Source organism: Anas acuta, chromosome 18 (assembly GCF_963932015.1).
Source record: "Anas acuta chromosome 18, bAnaAcu1.1, whole genome shotgun sequence".
NCBI lineage: Eukaryota > Metazoa > Chordata > Aves > Anseriformes > Anatidae > Anas > Anas acuta.
The window spans coordinates 13,230,436-13,251,806 of NC_088996.1; the positions used below are offsets into that span (position 1 = coordinate 13,230,436).

General features: G+C 39.5%; 1 protein-coding gene across 9 annotated transcripts in view; it reads left to right on the forward strand.

Annotated features, from left to right (window-relative positions):
- The window catches only part of ASPSCR1 (ASPSCR1 tether for SLC2A4, UBX domain containing), a 58,742-nt gene that overhangs the window by 33,863 nt on the left and 3,508 nt on the right, over positions 1-21,371 (forward strand). For 8 of the 9 annotated variants that reach the window (XM_068654561.1, XM_068654556.1, XM_068654565.1 and 5 more), the window contains 7 exons: positions 50-131; positions 1,005-1,071; positions 2,084-2,146; positions 2,488-2,540; positions 18,706-18,757; positions 19,490-19,559; positions 19,887-20,124. In XM_068654561.1, coding sequence (XP_068510662.1) covers positions 50-131; positions 1,005-1,071; positions 2,084-2,146; positions 2,488-2,540; positions 18,706-18,757; positions 19,490-19,559; positions 19,887-20,124 — 625 coding nt within the window. The remainder of the gene's footprint in view (positions 1-49; positions 132-1,004; positions 1,072-2,083; positions 2,147-2,487; positions 2,541-18,705; positions 18,758-19,489; positions 19,560-19,886; positions 20,125-21,371) is intronic. The other variant, XM_068654557.1, reaches the window with a different exon arrangement.

The following is a 21,371-nucleotide window of genomic DNA, read 5'->3' on the forward strand; positions in this document are numbered from 1 at the left end:
TATCTTAAAATTATAGAAGTCATAGCTTGTCATCTTCCCATGTATCTAGGAAACGCCTGGAAGAAGCTCCACTGCTGACCAGTTCTTTGAGAGAGGCTCAGATGAAAGAAAAGATAGAACGTTACCCTAAGGTAGCCTTTGTTCTTTTTCCAGTCCTTTTGGCTAGTCCAAACTTGGGAATTAAGTAGCTTTGGAAACCAGTTGAGAACAACAGGATCTTCAGTTACTTACAGGAGGACTTTTCAAATTTCTGTCTCTGTTAATTGTTTGTGGGACTTGCGTAACAGTGGTACCACATAAAATCAGCTGGCCTGTAATGGTGGTGTTGAGTTGCAGGCAGTACAGGTCTTTTTATTTGATTCCAGGTGATTGTTCAAAACCCTTATAAGTGCACAAATCAGTATGTCTGACTGAGCTTTCCTATCTACCTGTCCTCTGTAAACTCTTAAGATTCAGTAATGTCTCATTACAGGGTAAATGATGTTATGGACTGGAGATATCTCGCTCTATAAATATAATCCCAATGCAGTTTTTGTCGTCTGTCTTATTGCAAAGTAATAAGAGATTAAGTTCTCGAGTTAGGTGCTGTCTAACCAACACTGGAAATAGAATGGTACAATTTACTTCAGAAGTACTACCTGGGGTCTGTCTGAGAGGATTCCTGCTACTACGGATGCTTTTTTCTGTACCTGTCTGTGTTAAGGATATAGAGTGACTTCATACTTAATTTGAGCATCACTTAGCACAAGGAGCTCCTTCTCTCTGAATAAATACTGCTGCATTGTACATCATAGTGTTTCTATAGATCAACTCTCTTAGTCTTTGAAAGACAGACCAAGGAGCTGCACAGCAATTGCTAGCCTCTATGTTATTTTGCCCACATAGAGTAAATAGTTAAAATCTCCCTATTTAAAAAGAAACTTGCTCACAAATTTGAAGCCAAGGGCACGACTTACCAAATAGCTATATGGAACTAACTTAATGTGCTTTGCCTCTGAGTCTAGGTAGTTTTGAGAGTCCATTTCCCAGACCGTCATGTTCTACAAGGGTTCTTCCGACCTAGTGAAACTGGTAAGAGGTATCTCTGCTTCAGTCTGTGTGCCTGCAGCTAACATCTCTCCTTGTTGGATAGTTGCATGACAAAAGGGGTGGTTCTGGAATGATCTTTCTGCTGTCCAGGGGAGGAATCATGCTCTGAAAAAGCAGCTGTAGCTAGTTATACTGTCCTTATCCCTGAACTGGATGAGAAGGGAGTCTGAGGTAATTACCTTACTTAAGGGGAGTTTATTTCCAGGATTACTTGATGGAGACTGTCATGCTGTTTGATGGCAAAATATTTGTGCTCAGGAAAGTGTTCCACATGATTTCCCATTATTTGTGTCGAAATGGTATGTTACAGAGTTGTTTTTTTCAGAGAGTATCTGTCAATGAAGTCTTGGTGGAGCAAGAGAAAAGTTTGCATGCTTCCTCTATGTCAAAGCTTTTTTTTTTTTTTTTTGGGGGGGGGGAGGAGGAAACCAACAACAACAACAAACAACAAAACATGCACATGAAAAACCAAACCACAAACCTCCCTTCCCACACGGGGAAAAAAGGGAGGAAACAAGATTTACCTACTGTAATAAGGATAACGGGCTGGACCTTTCTGCCTCTATCATTTCAGAAAAGGTAGTAAGTTAGACTGCATACAGTGTAACCCTTACTGTTACTGATTTAGATCCTCGTATTCTGAGATGGCAGTGATGCTATATTTTGATGCTTTTCTATGGAAGAAAACCTAATAATTAGCTACTAGTGTCTTACCTGGCTACTCTGAAAATCTTGCAGCTGCTATTGGATTTCCTAGGAAGAACTTTACTGCCATCCTTAGATTTTTGCCAGGGGATGAACATGTCCAATTTTTTTCTAAGAAATTTGTAATGGTAATGGGTGTAGTGTACCAAATATGGTACAGTTGAGTGGAGCAAAAGGTGATCTGCAGATGCTGTAGAGGGCAGTTCTGTAGAAACAGATTAACCATTCTGCCCAGCATCTGAAGAAACAAATGTATTCAGCAAACCTTTCTCTCCTCCTTTTTTTACAGTTGGCATTTTGAGAGACTTCGTAAGAAGCCATCTTGCAGATGCAGATTTACCATTTTATTTGTGTAAGTGTGCTGTTGGTAATACTTGACCTTACTTCACAAAGTCTATTTGTAGCTGTGATGTGTATGGGATCTTGTGATGCCATGAGAGATGACCTGGGGAGGGATTTTTTCTCCCTAAATGTGGCTTCAGAATGCAAAGGAGGTATAATCTGCTCACTTAGCCACATTATACATCTGCCTAATAAGAAGCCTGTGTTGGCAGTGTGAAAGTGTCACTTTTTTCTCCCAAAAAAAAAACAAACGGAGAAAAAGAAAAAAGCAGTAATCCCTCCCGTACCTGCTGTGCTTATTGTTTTGGTTGCTGGATGGTCCTGTTTTGTAACTTGTTTTTTTAACTTCAGTTATTGCACCTCCCAGAGTCATCTTGAATAATGAAAGTTTGACACTCTTTGAGGTAAGGACTCACGTCTGCTCTCTGATTCTTTGACTTGCTGCTTTCCCTTGCTGTCATGTGCTTTAGTTACTTAAAAAGAAGACATGTAATGTTATGATCCATGTAGACTTCTGCTTAGCCAAGAGTAATGGAACAAGGTATTTCAGAGCACAAGCTCCTCACCAGAAGAGGTCCACCTTGTGCAGGAAGATGCACTTCTGTTGTTACGGGGGTGGGGGGATTTGTGTTGTTGTATACATATACTCAGTGCTTTTATGAAGTCCAAACCGTATTTAACCTTAAAACATTATTGCAAGAGCTGAGTTAATGACAGTTTGTTGTATCCTTAGTTGGCTTAATATAGCAGGAGATGTAACACTGGATTTGGATAGGTACAGCAGGAGGTAGAGGCTACATTAGACAAAAGTCTGACGTTTTTGGAAGTTACTAGATGAGACTTCAGTTTCTCAAATCCATATTCCTGGATGCTTTTGCAAATGTCGTATAAGGTGGTCTTGAAGTCTTTGGCTAGAGACTCGTGTCTGTGTAAATCACACGTGCTAAAAAGAGACTGGATTAATTTTTTGCCAGCTGCTTTACCCCAGACTCACCATGTTTAAAATGTGCTGTCATTCAGAGATTTGTAGACATTTGTAGCAATGGATTGAAGCTCACTTGCAGAGGTAGGTGGTCAAGCAGACTGCAGTGGGAGTTTCAGCTTGATGCCCCTAAGGGAGCAGAACAGCAGGGAGGCAGGAGAGGGATAGAAAAAGAGACCTTTTAGGCAGGATGGTGAGTTAGGTAGGGTTTAGTATGTCTCTGAAGTTGTTTGTAATGGAGCTTTCCAAATTCCACAACTTCCTGACCAGGCTGTGTGGGTGCAATACAAATGTAGCTGATCATAGGCTATTGAACGTTCAGGGAGGCCAAGTGTGGATCACTATGTTCAGTGGGAAGTCTCCCCTCTTCCTAATACCCTGTTAAGAATTTGTGGCTGAAATTTGACAGTTCAGGAGTGGTTTTGTTATGTCAGAGTTCTTTGTATTATCACAATACCTGTAAGAGGTGTAATTTCCTAGAGAGTCCTGAGCATCTTGGGGATCACAGCCCTGTTTGGTTCTGTGGTTCAGGAACTCTGTGTGCAGTAGCTCCTAGTCCTCAGGCTGTGGAGAGGCTGCTCTGTTTTTATCAGCCTTTCTACTCTCTACACGAGCGTGGCATCTGTTTGAATGTGCTGCGTGCATGGCAGTGCTTCTCCTGCCAGACAGGAATGGGACAGCATATGTGTTAGTAAGGCATAATACCATGGTGGGTGGGGAGAAAAATCATTTTTCTTTTCAAAGCCCTTTTGTATATTTTACTTAATAACAAAAATACCAGTGGAAAACACGTTGTGTCTTTGAAACAGGAGGTTTTGCCACTCAGGCATGAAGGCAGTTCCTTCCAGCTTCCTCTGACTTGTGCCATCTCATCCACATCTGCCACCCAAAACACTGTCTCAAGTCCCACATGGTAACCATGATGGGAAATGCAAAAGACAAATTTTGTCTTCAGATTTCTGAGAAACCCCAGGAAAAGGAAACTGGTTATGGTTGCATTGCTAATAATACATTTGGAAAACATTCAGAGGAAGAGCAGATGGTAATAAAAAAAAAAAAAAATTCTGCACTTGCTAGCTGTTCTGAGGCAAGGGAAACAGCCTCAGAGCTGTGACTAGTACAAACCGGTCTGAAATGGCACATGCACACTACCCTCTGCCCTCCTGCTCCCCTCTGTGTCCTAAGCTGTCGTGTGAACACATCCCTCACCTGGAGTTCCTTTAAAAGCATTTTTAAGATGCTTGTTGGAAAGATTTTTTTCAACATTCTGAAATCTCTCTGTAGCTCTCACCAGCAGATGTCTCCTGCATAAAATGGGTGTTTTTGTCCTTTCCTAAGATTTGGCAGAGATGCCTCCCAAGGTTTCTTGTCTTAGCATCTGACTTACCATGTGTTCCTTCAAAATACAATGTTTCATTTGAGTTTCTCTGCAAGAAGTGATTTTTTTTTCCATATGCCACATTTTCATCTAGAATCCAATGAATTTAGTTTGCCTTTTCTTTTGTACCTCCTAGATGCTGAAGACTCACATTCTACCTCTGTAATTTACCTTTTCCCCATTTTTGGTTCACAGTTCATTTTCTCTTGGATATTTTGTTGCTTCTTTGAGATCTAGGTACTTCACTTCTGGAAGCTGCTTTCTTCTGTTGTTTTCAGTCACTGTTGGAAAGTATCCTGTCTGCTCATGTGCCTATCTGTATCACCTTAAAATCACCTGTGACCATTCTCTTCCTTTTCTTTAGTTAGCTTCTAAGTCCTTTGTATGCTGTGCTCATTCCCCATAGGAGAAGCTTTTCTGCATTTCACATTGAATGCAGCACCTTCTTTGCTGGCCCATATCTGCTTTCTATCCCATCTATCCTCTGATGATGTCTCTGGTCTCTTTTGTTACCTTTGGTTCATATTCTAAATAAACTTCAAAATCCTCTGTTTCCCTTTATTCCACAAATCCCCCTCCCCCAAGAGTGTTCTTTTATTTTCTTTTTCAGCATACATCTGTTGTTTCTCTGGACCTCTTCCAAAACATAACTTCTTCAGTGAAACACCAAAGAAATAATTACTTTTCCCTGTCTTTGAATCAGAAATGTTGTGGCAGGAATTTTAATTGGCTATGTTAAAGTCTTCATTTGGCACCTGGTACCGTTACTTGTGCTTGTTACATGTGTGGCAACTTCCCAGTTTCCCAGTTGTGATGGTAGTTGTGGAATTCATTCCTTAAGACAGCTTCTTGAAATATATAAAAATGTACTGTGTTACTGCACTGTAAAGACTTTTTGCTTTAGAGCCTAGTCTCTTTTAGATCTGTTTAGAATTGACAGCTTGATAAAGATCCTGATCGTTTTTAATGTCAAGCACCTTTAATTTATGATGGCTTTCTTGAGGTTTAAGTACTTGCAATATTGCATGCAAAGGTGCAAAACCTTGGCATTAGTACAAAACTGATTGTTCAAGATACAACATTCTAAAGCTGAAAGTTCTCCTACTAACTGACTGTTTTAAGGAATCATGTTTCTCATTTCCAACTTCTTCTGTGTCAACATAAAAGCAGACCATCCAATTAAAATAAAGGGTGGCAAATTCAAAGTTGAGAATTGTTTTTTTTCATGCAACATACAATTACAGTGCACTCTAAAGTATAATTAGAATGAGATTGTGTTGAGAATTTGGACATAATTAAAGAAAAGATGTTTGAAAGCATAATCTGAATACACAGAATCACTTGTTTGAAAACGTAGAATGCACATAAAAGTATCTTAAGCATGAGATTTTAGGGACTAGACCATGACCTTATGAAAAGATCATCATCACATTATCTAAGTTGCATGACTTTGATAATTTTCTTAGTCAGTTGTCTCAGTATATACAAATGTAGGAATGCATGTATGGGGAAAAATATCTTGGACTTCATATGCATCTCAGTGAGCTGAGATGAGTTGACTGTTACTGCTCTGGAACAAAGTCGTAAGGTGACAAAATCAGCAGCTCATTACTGAATAGTAGTCAAAACCAAAACAACCTGTGTTCCAAAATCAAAATGGAATATTTGAATTCAAATATATAAACTGTCACAGAAACATAGAATGGTTCAGGTTGGAAACCCGAAGACCTTAAAGACAACCTGGTTCCAACCCCCAGCCGTGAGCAGGGCACATCTCTCACTAGATCAGGTTGGCCAAAGCCTTGCCCAGCCTGGCCTCGAAAGCCTCCAGGGATGGCGCATCCACAGCTTCTCTGGGCAACCTGTTCCAGTGCCCCACCACTCTCATAGTGAAGAATTTCTTCCTAACATCTAAACTTAAACCTCTGCTTTCTTTTGGTTTAAAGCCATCACCCCGTGTTCTGTCACTACATTCCCTGATAAAATGTCCCTGTCCAGCTTTCCTGTAGGCCCCTTTTAGAGGTACTGGAAGGTTGCTATAATGTCTCAGTTCTTCTTCAGTGCTGTTTTCTTCTACTTCATGCAAATGATGATGTGACACATACAGGCAATAGAAAATGCGTATGTGAAACAGTATGGGCACTACTAACTTCTTACAGCTAGGTGTTCTGTAGAAGCTGTTGTTTGCATAATAATGTTTAGTTTAGTCTTTCTAGACAAACTTCTGCTCAAAACCATGATGTGGATGTTTGTGCTTTTAAAGGAACTTTTACTTAAGTAACTTAAGCAGTGGACACACATTTGCTGGTTACAGCTAAGTCAGCTGAAGAGACTCCTGCCCCTCTATTCTCACTTCTGGCACCTGGGCTGCCATCTATTTCAGTCTTGATGATTTTTTTTATAAATATAAACAGTTTAAATAACAGCCATTTTCAGGTTCAGGTCTTTTGGCTCAAGTGGATTAGAATCTCATAACATGTACAAATCCAAGTGTGTGTTAATATCTTGCCAAGGGTGATAGTTGAAGGTCTGAAGAAAGTAACCTTTTCAGTAGTTACTTGTGGTTTGGTTCAGATACGTCACGCGCTCTAAGAGCTTGCTGATGCAGTAATGTCAGTGGACCTGAGTAAACTCTTTTCTGCCAGAGACCTCGCTAAAGGTTATGGTCAGTTTAAAGAACGCACTTTCAAGTTTTGTAATTTTTCTCCTTCTGCAGCTGAATATATAAACTCTGCACACTTTATAATGTAGGTTGTCCCTGTAGCCCATCTGGTGCAGGAAACTCAGATAGTTGGAAACTTGTATGTCTATAGGTGTATAACTTTCTAGATGTTTTTTTTTCAACATGAGCATTCAGGTTAACATTTCAAAATGCTATTGTTTTCAACAGTTTATCCCTGGAATTAGGAAAGTCAATGTGGTTCTTTACAGGTAAATTGAGTTGATGATGAAAGGAGCAGGCCTGAGTGCTTTTTGTAATGAAGTTTATTTGCTTTAGTCTTGATTACAAGAACCCTGGGGAATTAAAAATGAGTGCATGATTTGACCCAAATGCTTGAGTCTAGCAACACTAGTCTAATGAGGTGAGTAGAGTAGAGGTTTAGCAATAAGGAAAGCCACGTGTCACTGGATTGGCAAGAAACGGCAAGGGAACTGACTTGTTTGAAGAGCAAAGAAATTCATGTATGCTCAGGGTGAGGTGTGAGAAGGGAGAAGACTGCAAGGGCTGACGTGACTTGGAAGGATAAAATGGGGTGAAAAGAGGGAGCAGAATGAAATGCGTGCCTAGATGGAGTTTGGCTCCACTGTCAGTTTGGAGTTTTAATTTTTTGAGGCAACAGCTTCTGCCGTGCCAGGAATGTGAGTTGTGGAGGGCATGATAGCTTGTGCATTAAATTCCTGAAGTTGTTTAATGCTCCTGAGTGTAAAATGTCCATTTTATAAAATGAATTTGTAGGTTGAAAAGAGTGTATTTAATGCTGGTGGCTATGTTGCCTGTGTCCCTCACACGGGGCTCTAAAGAGTCCCTTTCTGGTCCTGATCTGGTTATGGCAGGAAGGATTTTGTGTGTTTACAGACATTTTATTTGGATAAAGCATCAAACCAGGAAAAAAAAAGTTTCTGCAGAGAACTTGCCATACCATTCTGATTACCTGTCCTGCTTGTCAGAGGCCGAAGTGCTCCAGTTAATTTGGATGGTGCCTTGTCCCAGTTCAGGTTGTCTTACCTGGGTGAAGCTTTGCTATCTGTTACTAGTGCAAATCTTCTTACATCTAATTTTTGTCTTGAGAAAGGGAAGGCATTATGCTGTAATGTCTTCTGCTGGAGGTCCAAGTGCTCAGCAGGGTATCTGAAGGAGGCTTTCTTCTCCCCAAAGAAATGGGTGCAGAAGTTCTGGCTTTCATGTCCCTGGCAACTGTGTCATTGTTGGATGCCCTTTTTTATAGGCAGCTGTTACTAATTAGGCTGCTTTGGCTGATTGTCAGTGCTCCTAGTAAAAATGACACTGTCACAGGCCAGGAGCAAGAGGGGAATTACTTCTGGTGTTGGGCCAGGTGGGGCAGCACTGGGGACAGGACCTGCTCACTGCTAATGTGTCTCTGGTGTCTTTCAAACTGTGAAATTCTCAGTCTGGGAAGAAGTTTGTGTGGGTCAGTATCAATTTCACAATTGTTGTAAGGTTGAGGGCAGACTACAGTGCCTGGTCCTGCGCTAGGTGGGATTGGGCTTGGAGAAGAGGAGCTTTAATGCTAAGGTGACCATGCAGTGCTTATCTCTGTACTATGAGAGCTTGTTCTGGAATAACACTGTTAATACACTAGAATGCGTACATTAATGATGTGGGGTTCTTCCACACATCTTAGGGAAAGGGAGCATGGGTAGCTAATTTCACAAGCTGTTTTGGTATCTCCTTTTTATGGCTGTGTGAAAGGTTGAGAAGGGAGGTTGTCTTTATTGGTATTAGAGCTCTTTATGTTTGTCAGTTTGTGTCATGTAACCTCTAAAATTCATGGCTTTTACTCCACGTGCTTGACAGTGGTGTTAGCAGTAGCCTCCTGGAATGTTTTGCAGCTTATGCAGTTCTTTTGCAAACATGTACACACATAACCTGACACTTCATTTTCATAAGATATTTCTTAGATGACTAGAAATCTGTTTCTGTTCGGAACAGATCTTCCAAAACCTGTGTACTGCCATGCTGTATCTAGCAATTCTGTACTTTTTTAAAAGCATTTAACTTTAAAACTTTCAACCTTGTCTTTACTTTCCAAAATGAGATTTTGTCTAATTACTCTCTCATAAATGATTTTTCATCTCTTGAAGTGCTTTGTTCTCCTTTAGCTCTCAGAAACTTTTTAGATTGTTGTTCCCCAAACATGGTGCTTAAACTGTTTAGAAACAGAAAATTAGAAAACCAAAGAGTAGAGGAATAGATTGGCTTATGGCGCTTCACAGTCCATTCTCGGTTTTCTAGGTTGCCTCCTGTCTTCTGAAAATACGTGATGCTATCATGTCTAAACACCAGTGAACTATTAATATTACCTCTTAGGTAGGAATTCTTATGTGTCTCAGCCCTTTATTTCTTCCCTTGAGTTTAGCTGTGGGCTGCTTAACAGCCTTCTGTTTTCTCCTCTTTGAGAGATGCTTTGGTGCACAGGAAACTCAAATGTCATCATCCAAGGATATGGAAATTCTCTCGGTGAACTTTAAAAGGATTTTCTAGAAACTTACGGTCATTGTTGAGACTATCAGAGGCAGAGACTGCTTAAGACCCAACACAGTGTTCTGGACATTGACTGCTGCCAGCCTGGATGTTTTAGGAACAGACCGTTGCAGGTTCTTCTGTGATATGACTGGGAATTGGTTGTTTGGGATTGCTTGTCCAATGTCAGGCATGATTCAGAATTGTACCTTAGGCCTTATGCTAGTAGTAGGTTATCCTCCAGTTTTCAGCCTGCTGTGATGCTGTCTACAAGAAAGCATACATGGTGTCTGAGGTAGTAATGTGAGCATATTTGAGTGTTCAGATATTTATAAATGACTGCAACTTGTTGAAGTACCGTATTATCAATATTTCTGCTTTCTCAGCCCTCTCACTATGTTCAGCTGATAAGATTAGAACTGCGTTCCTTAATCTGATTGCTCACAATGAAAGGAGAGCCATTATGCAGGAAGCAGAACCAGGAAAAAAGACAAATATTGTCAGCTTGTTTGCTAAGATACTTGGGCTGAAAGAACTGTCTGAAGTGAGTTCTCCTGAAATGTGTATTTACAGTTTAGTGAGCGTGCAGATTGGCAGCAGTGTGTTTTTGTAATCCATGAAGAAGACTTCAAGGCATTACTTTGATTTTTGTTGTTGTTACTGCTGTTTTCACCGGCTTCCTTATCCTTATGCCCCTTGAAGTGTTTTATAAGTTCTGCTCTCCAGAACTGATCAACTACAGGCTTCCCTGTTGTAGCACTTGGCCTCGAGTTACTTATAGCTCCTGGTTGCGTGTTTGTGCTTTCCTAGGCTAGCCAAGCTGAATTTTCAGAGTTGCTCTTCTCTTTCTTTCTCCTCCCAGAAACAGGCACTTGAGTAGTGTTCATCTGGGGGCTTTAGTAGAAAGAGTAATTGATTGCAGAGTTAATACTAGGAAAGAGTTAGCAGAATATAAGAATACCAGCCACTGGAAAAGTCAAAACAGTAAAGAGGGCAAGAAGCCATCTTCTGTCTTTAGAGAAGCTAAAGGAATCCACGCACTTCCACATAAATATTTAGATTTTTCTAATCAGATCTTAGAGTGCACCAAGTGTTTCCTCTGGCATGTACCGTGGGCAGGAATCCAGAGGAGCTGTTTGTTCCTTTTTTTTGCCTTTGGTTCTGTTTCCATATCCTATTTGTTAATGCCGTTTTGGGCAACGTCTGGCATTCTGTTTAGTGAAGCAGATTATGACTTGGGCAGTGTGAAGCCTTCTGTGCTTTTGGCAATAGTCTGAATGCAGTTTCATTAAAAAACAAAACAAAACAAAAACAAAAAAAACACTTCATCAGAGTCAGTCTGTCAGAGGTATTCCCAGTGGCAGGTCTTGCATTTACCCTACTCACTAACAAAGAAAATTGCAATTAGTAGTGAAATTCATCCAGACCAAAGGATGGCATTCGCCTTCCTGTGTGAGGTTTTAGCCCTTTACTTATTCATTCTGGATTTTCTCATCTAACTAAATTTTGGTATTAATACTACCTCCAACTAGGAGGTCTTGCTAGTTCTTGTTCATTACCATACTCGTAATGTCTGTACATACTTGTTTCTTATGCTGGCTTTGATTAAGGCTAGACATTGCAGTAAGGATGAAGCCTTCCTTGTGTGACTTATTTTAGAGTAGAAATTCTGCCAAAAACGTTCTTTCTTCTACTATTAATTTTGGAGGCCAAGTCTTTCTGATCTCAGCTCAAGGGCTCAATGAACGCTCTTTATACCTGGATTTCTTTCTAAGTAGCCTTCTCAAAATAGTGCTTTCAAGTCTTATCTTTGCCTTATGAATTTTAAAGATCCTCTGTTCAAGCTGGTTCAGATTTCCCCTGTATTGGCTGCAGAATATCCATCTTCTTTCGCAGTTGCAGTCCACATTGAGAAGCTTTGTTCTCAGGTTATAAACAAGAACCACTTAGTCAGTTTGCCCCTTTCACCGTGACTGTGGTGTTTATTTCTATTTCAGCGATGCTTTGCAGTCTTGCTGGAGAAGCTTTTGATCCACCGGCTTTCCGGCTGAATTTTCCAAGTGCTAGTTTATGTGTTTGGGGTGTGTGTACTGTGCAGTATTTCATGTTGGTAGCTTGGGTTTCTCCTTCCATGTGCGTGTTCCTTTGAAGTGCTTATTTTCTTATTCATCTTTTAAGATCAAACTAACAGCAGACCTGTGGCACTCTAATCTTTTCAGATCATGTAACGGAAAGAATGCTTCATTCTGGCAGCTGCAAGTTCCCCTTAGCAGTCTCTGCCTGATTTGAAAGCATCATTCTGTCTGCGAACAGAATAACTGCATGGTAACAATGTACATGTTTTGCAGTACTCAATTCTAGGATTTTTTTGAATTTGTGTGTCTGGAAATGACCACTGAAGGAGGAAGTATTGAGACATTATTTGAGATGGTACTGCCTGAAACCTTTTCCATGCTTCAGAGAACAAGTTACTAAAACATGCAATAAAAGAAAGCAGAAATGTTTCTCCTCTGTGATAAACAGGGGAATGCTGTTCTAGTGTAGATATTTTTGTCATGGAATGCAAGATCCAGTAGACCTAACATACCACTCTACAACCAGGATGCTCTGCTGCCATAAACCACACTCACCACTGTGGTATCTGAGTAACTTCAGGCTGAGCGCCTGAAATAAAACTTTGAGTTACTGTAGCTACAGTTTGACTAAATGTGGCTTTGTGAGTAACAGGCTGATCTTCAGCTTTAAAAAAAAAATATGAAAGTAGTCATTTAATTCATTTAAACTTCTGCAACTGTAATTAAGTGTATTGATGAAGCTGTGTCATTGAGATCTTTTTAAAACCTGAGGAATAGTTTGTGATGATACTCTTTAAATGGGGAGGTTGGTAAGCAGAACGCTGGTTCCTCTGCTTCTTGCCTCATCAATGACTGTGGCTAAGACCCTGGATGGGAAATATGTGTATGTATATATGTGTGTGTATATATATACACATATATTTCTCATTTCTACTACTGCCATTCTGTATGACTTTTAATAAGTTACTTAGTCTCTTTAAATCTCAGTTTTTCATCAGTACAAAAAATAGCAATTGTACTTTCTCACATTTTTAATTTACTTTGCATGTTACTTTTCTTTCCATTTGTATATTTATATAAACATAGATAGATAGATGTGTGGCATTGGAATAGTCTGCCCAGGGAAGTGATTGAGTCACCATTCCTGAAGGTCTTCAAGAAACATGTAGATTTAGAACTTAGCAGCATGGTATAGTGGTGAACTGTAGTACCAGGTGAAAGGTTGGACTAGATGATCTTAGAGGTCTTTTCCAACCTAAATGATTCTACAATATAAAGTGAACAATGGGACACCATTCCTAACTGGATATCTGGATGCTGTTGCAGTATCAATAATCTAGCTGCATCCTGCAAATATGTCTTTTACAGCGTGATTTGTATGTTATATTTCCATTGTTCAATTTTCCCAGTAAGAATGACATTGTATTTTGGGTGAAAGCATCAAGGAAGAGAAATGCCATATATTTGAGTACAGTAGCTAGCTCTTGACTTGTAATTCTTGGCATACAGCTGAATGGAGATTTTTTTTAATATTTGTTTCAAACAACCTGAGATTCATTTAGTCAATCTGCTAGGCTCATTGTAACTGTTACAAGTTCCTAAATTTCTCTTGGTTCCCAGATCTTGAGAGAGTCCTGTACTGTGAGTTTAAGAACTGCAGCATTCTAGGGACGTTGATACATACATTAGAACAAATGCAAATGAAGAAATAGCCCTGACTTGTGAATATAGGTTTCAGATAATGCTCTACACAGTATTTGATTCTTGCATCCTTAGCAGTACATGGGAATACTAAAGGCTCCGACTCTGAGGTTGTATGTTTTCCTGGACTGGAGATACTAAAACATTCTTATCTTTATGCCAAAACTTGTTGCTAGTGGACAAGACTTTGGCTAGTGGAGTTATTCCACTCTGAGTGTGTGCATATGTTTTTAATGCGAAATTGGTGGTGGCTTAAATACTTTTGTGTTCCAAAAAACTCGCAGGTGGCATTTGTCCTATCAGTGACTGGCTGGAGAATTGCTGGGATGATCAATGAGATGTAGCTAACTGTTTTCTGTGCTGAACCCTTAATAAGTATTGAAATAGGAATGACACCTGAGAATTCTGCAGGAAGGAAACTAGACAAAGGATGGTATGAATGAACCATTATTCTTAAGAAAGAATTGAATTGAAGAAAAAGAACTTACTGGATATAAATTTGGCAAGATGGGACTCTGTGTTGGCTGAGCCCTAGGAAGGGGTAGTGATGGAGGGAAGTGAGCCATGGGAAGGAGGTTGCATTTTGTATATTTATGAGCTGCTGTCTAGTGCCCTTAAGTGTCTTTCAATTAAATGATTTTGAACTGAAGCATTTGGACTGATGTTTTGCCAGCAGTTGGAAATGGTGGTGGCCGTGGAGCCTGAAATTTAGAACTACGGTTATTTGTCAACTTGTGAGTAAACAGTGTAGAAGTTTATACTGGGGCACATTCTGTTTGTGTGCTTGTGTGGTTAGTGTGTCTGTCTAGCTCTTGGTCTGTTTCTCTCTCTCTTTGTGCCTCATGCAGGCCCTGCCATGAATTTTCTCTGACCTCTTGGGGCCATTCCCACATGAAGCTTTGATGTGTGTGCCCAGAGCTTGATTGACAAGGAAGTTTTGGTGGTGGCAGCAGGAAAGGAAGAGAAAAGAAGAGGGCTTTGAACTAAAGGGCTTTGAGCTCTGAGATGCTGTGCTTACTTATCTCCTTCAGAATGTTAATTATTTACCGAGATAATTGGGTGGGAGAGGAAAAAGAGAGAGGGGAGGTTATTAAAAAATTCCAGCACTAACACGCTACAAAAACCTAATTTTCCAACTTGCAGCCTTCATGAAAAGGATGTTGTGTGTAAGAGGGCTTGAGTGTATGTGTGTTTGGGGAGGGAGCGTCGAGGGGACTCCTTTTTAAGCCACCCATTTCCTAAATAGAGGGATCCCTTCAGACAAATGCAGCAGAAACATCAAAGCTCTTGCAAGAGTTTTCTCTGGGGGTTTCTAAACTGTCTGGTACTTCTTAATTAAAAAGTTTATGGAGAGCCGTCTTTCTGATTGGAGCAGGCAACTTTAGGCCCTGTTGAATGAGGAATGACATGTTAAAAGACCTAATAAATAATGATTTCTGCTAAAATGTCAGTTCAAGGATGTGAATATTCCTGGCTTCGTAGGCAGGAGCTGAGGCTTGGAGTATACTGAGGGGATCTCTCCTGCTTCAGTCTAACATGTGGGCCATACTACATGTGAAAGTCTCCAGAGCCTTTTGGATTAAAGTCCGAAAAATTTTGGCCTTTGTAATGCCAAATACTCATTTGACATTTGTAGTCATGAAGATAAGTGAAGCTGTTTCAATTTGTCTGCAGTTCATACAGTTTTATTAGTCCCTGTACTAGGTAGGAATCCAGATTCCCCAGCAGAGATCAGGGTTTGTTTGAGTTCTTGTAATTGTGCTGCTGGATCAAGTCCAGATACCATCAGTTCTAGTATCCTGACTATGCTGATGATGGCAACAGAGGATCAAGACTCGAGAGCAGGCAACGTGCCCTGCGTGGTTTCTAAGTATGTATTGATGGTATGAAGAGAGGCAGGTAGATGGTGGTGTGGGTGGGTTTTTTTTTTTTTGGTTTGGTTTCTTCAAGAGAAAAAGTTTAGTATTACTGTTTTGTTGGGGTAAATGTAGACCATCAGTCAATGTCTTCTGTCTCCTTGATAGCTGCTAGTTATGACAGTCCTTAACTCTTCTACACTGTGATTTGGCTTCTTTATCTGTTTCTTAAAATAAAAGGTCTTCTGAGACCTTAAAAAATACTTCTTTATGTAATATTACACTGACATGTTAGTTCCAGTAATAAGATTTATATTTTTTTCCTTCAGAATCCTTGCTGGTGTACAGCTGGTTACACCATGTCATATTAATCTACATGTCAATTTCAGCCCTTTTTTAAAATACGAGCCTGTGCTTGCAGCAGTGTCTGTTTTTAATAAGAAGCTTAATTTTGAATCTACTACTCTGCAGTTCCTTGAGAACACTTGGATGTACCATCTGGGCATGGTAATTTAGAGCATTTTTATTTATCTTTTAGTTCCAGTTTTTGGACTGCTTCAGTTTCTTTGCAAGTGTGGTGTCATACTATAATCTCTGTAATGTAAGAGCAGATTTTATAGGTACGTACCTTCCACATTTATGTGCAGTTGCTTTTATGATTCCTCAAATGAACCAGTGAGACTGCAGGCACAGATTTAAAGTTTCTCTGGTTCCAAGCGAAGAACCAAAAGATGATAAAGGGACTGGTGCATCTGACACACAGGGAGAGGCGCAGAGAGCTGGGGTTGTTATGCCTGGAGAAGAGAAGGTTCTGGGATGGGAGTGGATTTGTCAACGTGTGTAATTACCTCATGGGAAGTGGCAAGGAAGATGTAGCTAGACTGTTCTCAGTGGTGCCTAATGAAAGGACAAGAGGAAAAGGACACAACTTTCAGGAACTTCGATTTAAAATAAGAAAAAAAATGCTGTTTGAATTGTTTAATACTGGAGCAGGCTGCCTGGGTAGGTTGTGGAGTCTCTCTCCCTGGAGATATTCAGAAGCTAACTGAACATGGTCCTGAGAAAAGTGCTGTAGCAGACCCAGCTCTTAGGAGAGGGGATTGGACAAGACGATTTTCAGATATCCTTTCCAACTTCAACCATTCAGTCTTTACTGATAAGGAACTTAAAATGAAACAACGACCTGAAATTACTGCGTCTCTCGTGAAAGAAAAGATCGAGAACAAATTTACTTGCCTTCAAGTCTCCCTAATGATGAAATTGGTCCAAAATCATCATTTAAATTCTCATTTTTAGTGGGATTCCTTAATATGTATGCAGTGTACCAACCAATTATTATAGGGACTACTTTTAACTGAACTTCTTATTCTAACTTTTTGCTGTTTTAACATGAATTGTATTTTAGCTCTCTGAATTTCCTTCCCAAGTCTTTTTTGCTGCTTCATGTCATATTATTGGCCTCAGAAGTGTTAGCTACCAAAGTTGAAAAATCTTCTCTTTGAATTATGGGTAAATGACGACACTTAATTAGCTTGCTTTAATACTTGCTTCTCTGCCTTTTCTCAGTTAGGGCTGTATACCATTTCTGAGACTCACTTTTCCAAATAACGTTTATTAAACAGCTAAGAATTTTACTTCATTGCCTCTGACTTCTTGTTCTCTAATCAGCATGCTTAATTTCATTAACTCTCTAAAATCCAGTATTTGCCTTATTTTTTTCATATGTTTTTTTCTGTGATGTTGAATTTTACTACATTGTGATCACTATTTCTTATTGTCTTATTTTCCGCTACAGTTTGAATCTGATCTTGTACTTAGGGCTGATTGAGAATAATTTCTTTTCTTGTATTTTTGGAATTATTTATTCAAGAGGTCACCATCTGAGCTATATTAGTACTATTTCATTTAATGTGTTATTATGTTCAACAGGGAACATAATTCATATTCTGTACTGAATTTGGTTCACTATATATTTATGCAGAGGTAGTTGAATAAAGCTATTTAGCAATGACATAGCAGATGGGTACAAAGAAATGAGAGACGATGGGCGAGGGCGTAAGTTGTTTAGCTCTATGGTTGAGAAGCTTCATTGTTTTGATTTGTTGCTATTTGAAATTTAAAAAAGAGTGAACTGCAAGACAGGACACTATTTGCTTCTTTACATTTGTGTAACTTGAGGGATATCAGTTGCAACCTCATTCTTGTGTGATGGCCATTTGTCTTAAAATGGAGGAAAACGAAGTATAAAGCAGTATGTTAAATTTAGAAACAGATGGAACTAGGTATCAGACCTGGTAACTACCATTATAGACAATGTTACTGTTTGTTTTTTTCTCCTGCAGAGTGCATCTCTTCAGAATGATAGTAAATAGTAGGAAGGGAACAACTGAGTCTGGCTTTATTGCAGTTCTGGGTTGACAAAGGAGCAGTTTATTCTGTTAAAATATGAGCTCATGGGAACCCTCTTTAATGTGTTCTTTGTGTATACGTTTTGACCAGAAATTGCTTGTTGTTGACTACTGAAGAGGTAGGCAGAAAGATACAAGGTAATGTGATGCATACCTTTCTGGGGCCATCCCCAGTGAGATGAGCAGTGTTTCTCACCTTTTCACTGATCTGGTCAGCTGGGGCACTGTGGCATATCATATCATTTCTACTATGGTGGCAGTACTTACAAGTTCAGACTCGATAAATTTACATACTGTAATATATCTCCATTTGATTCAGTGTTTCATCACCTGTATGTATATTTCTTTTTAAGGTGGGTAACAGTGTAATTAAAGTGCAGCTAAATGAATTATGCTTTGCCTGACTGACATCTCACATAATAGTCACTGAGGAGTTGTTGAAAAACAGGAATCACACTGGTGTTCTGGGCACACTCTGCTTTTGTTTTTATCTGGTTTGGAAATAAATGTATGAATGCAAAATCAATAATAGCATTTGAATATGAAATAAAGATTGAGTGATAAATGCAGATGTAAAGGAGAGGCAGTTCTACACAGTCCTACAGTTACCTAGATCACATAATGAGCTAAATGGATAAAAAAAAAAAAATGCTCAAATATAGCAGTTACTCTGAAAGTAGGAACTAGCAGTTTAGACTGGATTGAAAACAAATAGCAGGTCATTAGCACAACGAGCGCGTTGCTGTACTTGTAATCATCTGTATGTAGTAGAATAGCTACTTTGTACAATTTTGTTTAATATCTGAGTGCCCTGTGCTTTACACAAGTTCAGACTTCTGAACTATAGATGTTTCAGTGACCTGATCTTAATCTGAATTGTCCATAATTGTCTAACTGGTTTCTAACATTCACAGTGGACCATGAAAATATCTACAGTCAGTCATGTATTTTTCCCCTTTACTGCAGGCTAAACTCTTTCCAGCTGCTGTCGTTCATTTTGGATCTGAGGAGCGCAGGGGTGAGTGAGCTTCCTCTCTTCTTTAGCTCATAGTATTGCACCTATGTAGAAGACTGAGAACACTATATCTGTACATTCAGATCCCCCCTCTCCCCCCCCCTCCAAAAAAAAAAAAAAGGCAATCCTTGAGAATGCTGGTAACTGTTCCCATTTAGAATGGCTGAAGCTCTTCAGAGCTAGAGACCTAGCCTGGTCCTGCAAGAATTGTATTTGATTACTGGTTAGCTTGACCACAAATGTAAGTATAGTACCTTTCTTGTGAGATTTTTTTAGCCTATGGAATAAGCGTTATCTACTCTGAGGATGAGAATGATAGAAGAATCCTTCTGTGAAATGCTGTTACAGACCTTCTGTCGTATGTTGTAGTATACTAGCTGGAGATGGGAGAACAGATTCGAACCTTCAGTTCTCTGACACCTGTGGTTTATGCATAGAATCTCTGTTTGTCCCAGAGATTAAAGAATGCTGCAGCTTCACATAATAGCTTCTGAGATGCAGTGAGCACTGGAAGAAAATGTCATTATCTTGAGTTTTGAATGATGAAATAGAGCACCTTGACTTGTGAAAGAAATCATCATAGTTTAAATACATCCTATTTGTCAGCTGGTGGAAGGAGATTTACTGTAGTATACAGCCGGTATTTGCTGATCGTAGAGCTATGTGATTCTGTGGTGACTGATGTCTTTGTTACCAAACAAGTGTTTGTATTTCATTGGATTTTATTTTAAACAGATTGTTACCTGAAATCAGACCTGCTGAGCTCTGCAGTTTCCCCTTCTGCAGCTGATTTATTAGTGTCCAGGTATGTTGGGACCGAATAGAGTTGCAAATGAGTTTTTCAGGGAGGGGAGGCGTGAAGTGAGTCTATCTTTCTAAAAAGAAATATGATCTGAAGATAGATACTAGGACTTCAGCTTCTCCTTCATACAGTCATACTTGAGTTTGTAGCTTATGAATCACAGAATCCTTCTTTGTAAAGCAGCATTTCAGTGACTAAAGTAATCCTAAGGTCTTTGTTATGAAAAGGAAGAGCCTTTTCAATCTGACTTTGAAAGCTTAAAGGTGGACTTTACATGGGGCTATTATGAAAAAAATGAAGTTTAATTCAATTTGCTTATTTTCTCCTCAGATGTTTGTCCAAGTCATTAGTTCCTTCTGCCTCATCATCTTTAGAATCAACAGTTCCATCCCTACCTGAACCAGAAGCAGGAAGTGACAAAAAGACTGATGAGCAACCAGAACCAGCAAGAGTGCATGGAGCTCCACAAGTGTTGAAAAGGGACCCTGGGAAAATACCCAAATGGCTGAAGCTGCCAGGTAGCATGAAATTGGAGGAGAGTTCTTCTCCTGCTGAACTCCACAGAAAGGCAGGCTCCTTTATATCAAATGCTTTGGATGTTGACACTGTTCTTAAAGATGTCAACAGAAGGCTTGGAAGATATATACATGGTTCAGTGCTTGTCAGTCACAAATCAATTTGTGACCTAAACTTCAGCCTTCAGTGGAGAAGCACCTAAATGCTGTTTCCAGGCTGCGTTGAGCCTGAAGTCTAATTCATTATGCTTGCAGCATCCTTAACTACGTCCTGAGTTCTTAACTATGCCAGTATAGTTCAAATACTAATACTAATGGGCATGATATTCAATCTATAAATGGCCTGTGTAATCTGTTAAAACCTCCATCAGTTCTTTGTCCTTTACTGGCATAGTCTGTTTTAGTCCTTTCCTTTCTCTTAATTTTTGAGCTGGTCTTTTTGTTGATCTCTTTACTTCAGAGCAGTAGTGGTTTTCTCTAGTTGAGATTGCACCCAAACTTCCATTATGTCTTTTTTTTTCCTCATCAGAGAACTGCAGCCTTGGTTCTAGTCTCAGAACCAATAGTTTGTGTGGTTTTATATGAGAATTTATACAAAATATGAAGGACTGAAAAAAGCATTCCTAAATTAAACAATTGGCAATACTGATTTTCTGATGCAGTGACAAAGAATAAAAAGTTAAGTCAACCCCTCTAAAAAGCAGTAAAACTAGGAAGCATTATCTGAAATTCTCTGGCTAATAATGCCAACTTTTAGTTTCCTGTTAGAATTTTAGTACTTGATTCTGTGGGGCCGGCAGCGTAGCATATGGTGTGTAGTGATTACTGGAAGGCTGCAAACAGTGGGTCTGTGTGTGTTTCCCTGCTATAGCTGATCTGTCCTTGATGAGAAAAAGGACAGTGGTTAAACTAAAAGAGGGTAGATTTAGATCAGACATTAGGAAAAAATACTTCATTATGAGAATGGTGAGGCACTGGAACAGATTGCCCAGAAAAGTTGTGGATGCCCCATCCCTGGAAGTGTTTAAGGCCAGGTTGGATGGGGCTTAGTGCAACCTGGTCTAGTGGAAGGTGTCCTTGCCTCTGGCAGGGGATTTGGAATTAGATGATATTTAAGGTCCCCTCCATCCCAAACTATTCTATGAGTCTATGACTGATACTGGGTTACTGGTGCAGATTATGTGGAAAACAGTATCTTTACTGTTTCCAGTATGCTTGAACTGTTTCACTTGAGTACAACTTTCTTTCCCAAGTAAAGATGATCAGGATAAAGCACAAAACATCTTGTCTACCTATGTAG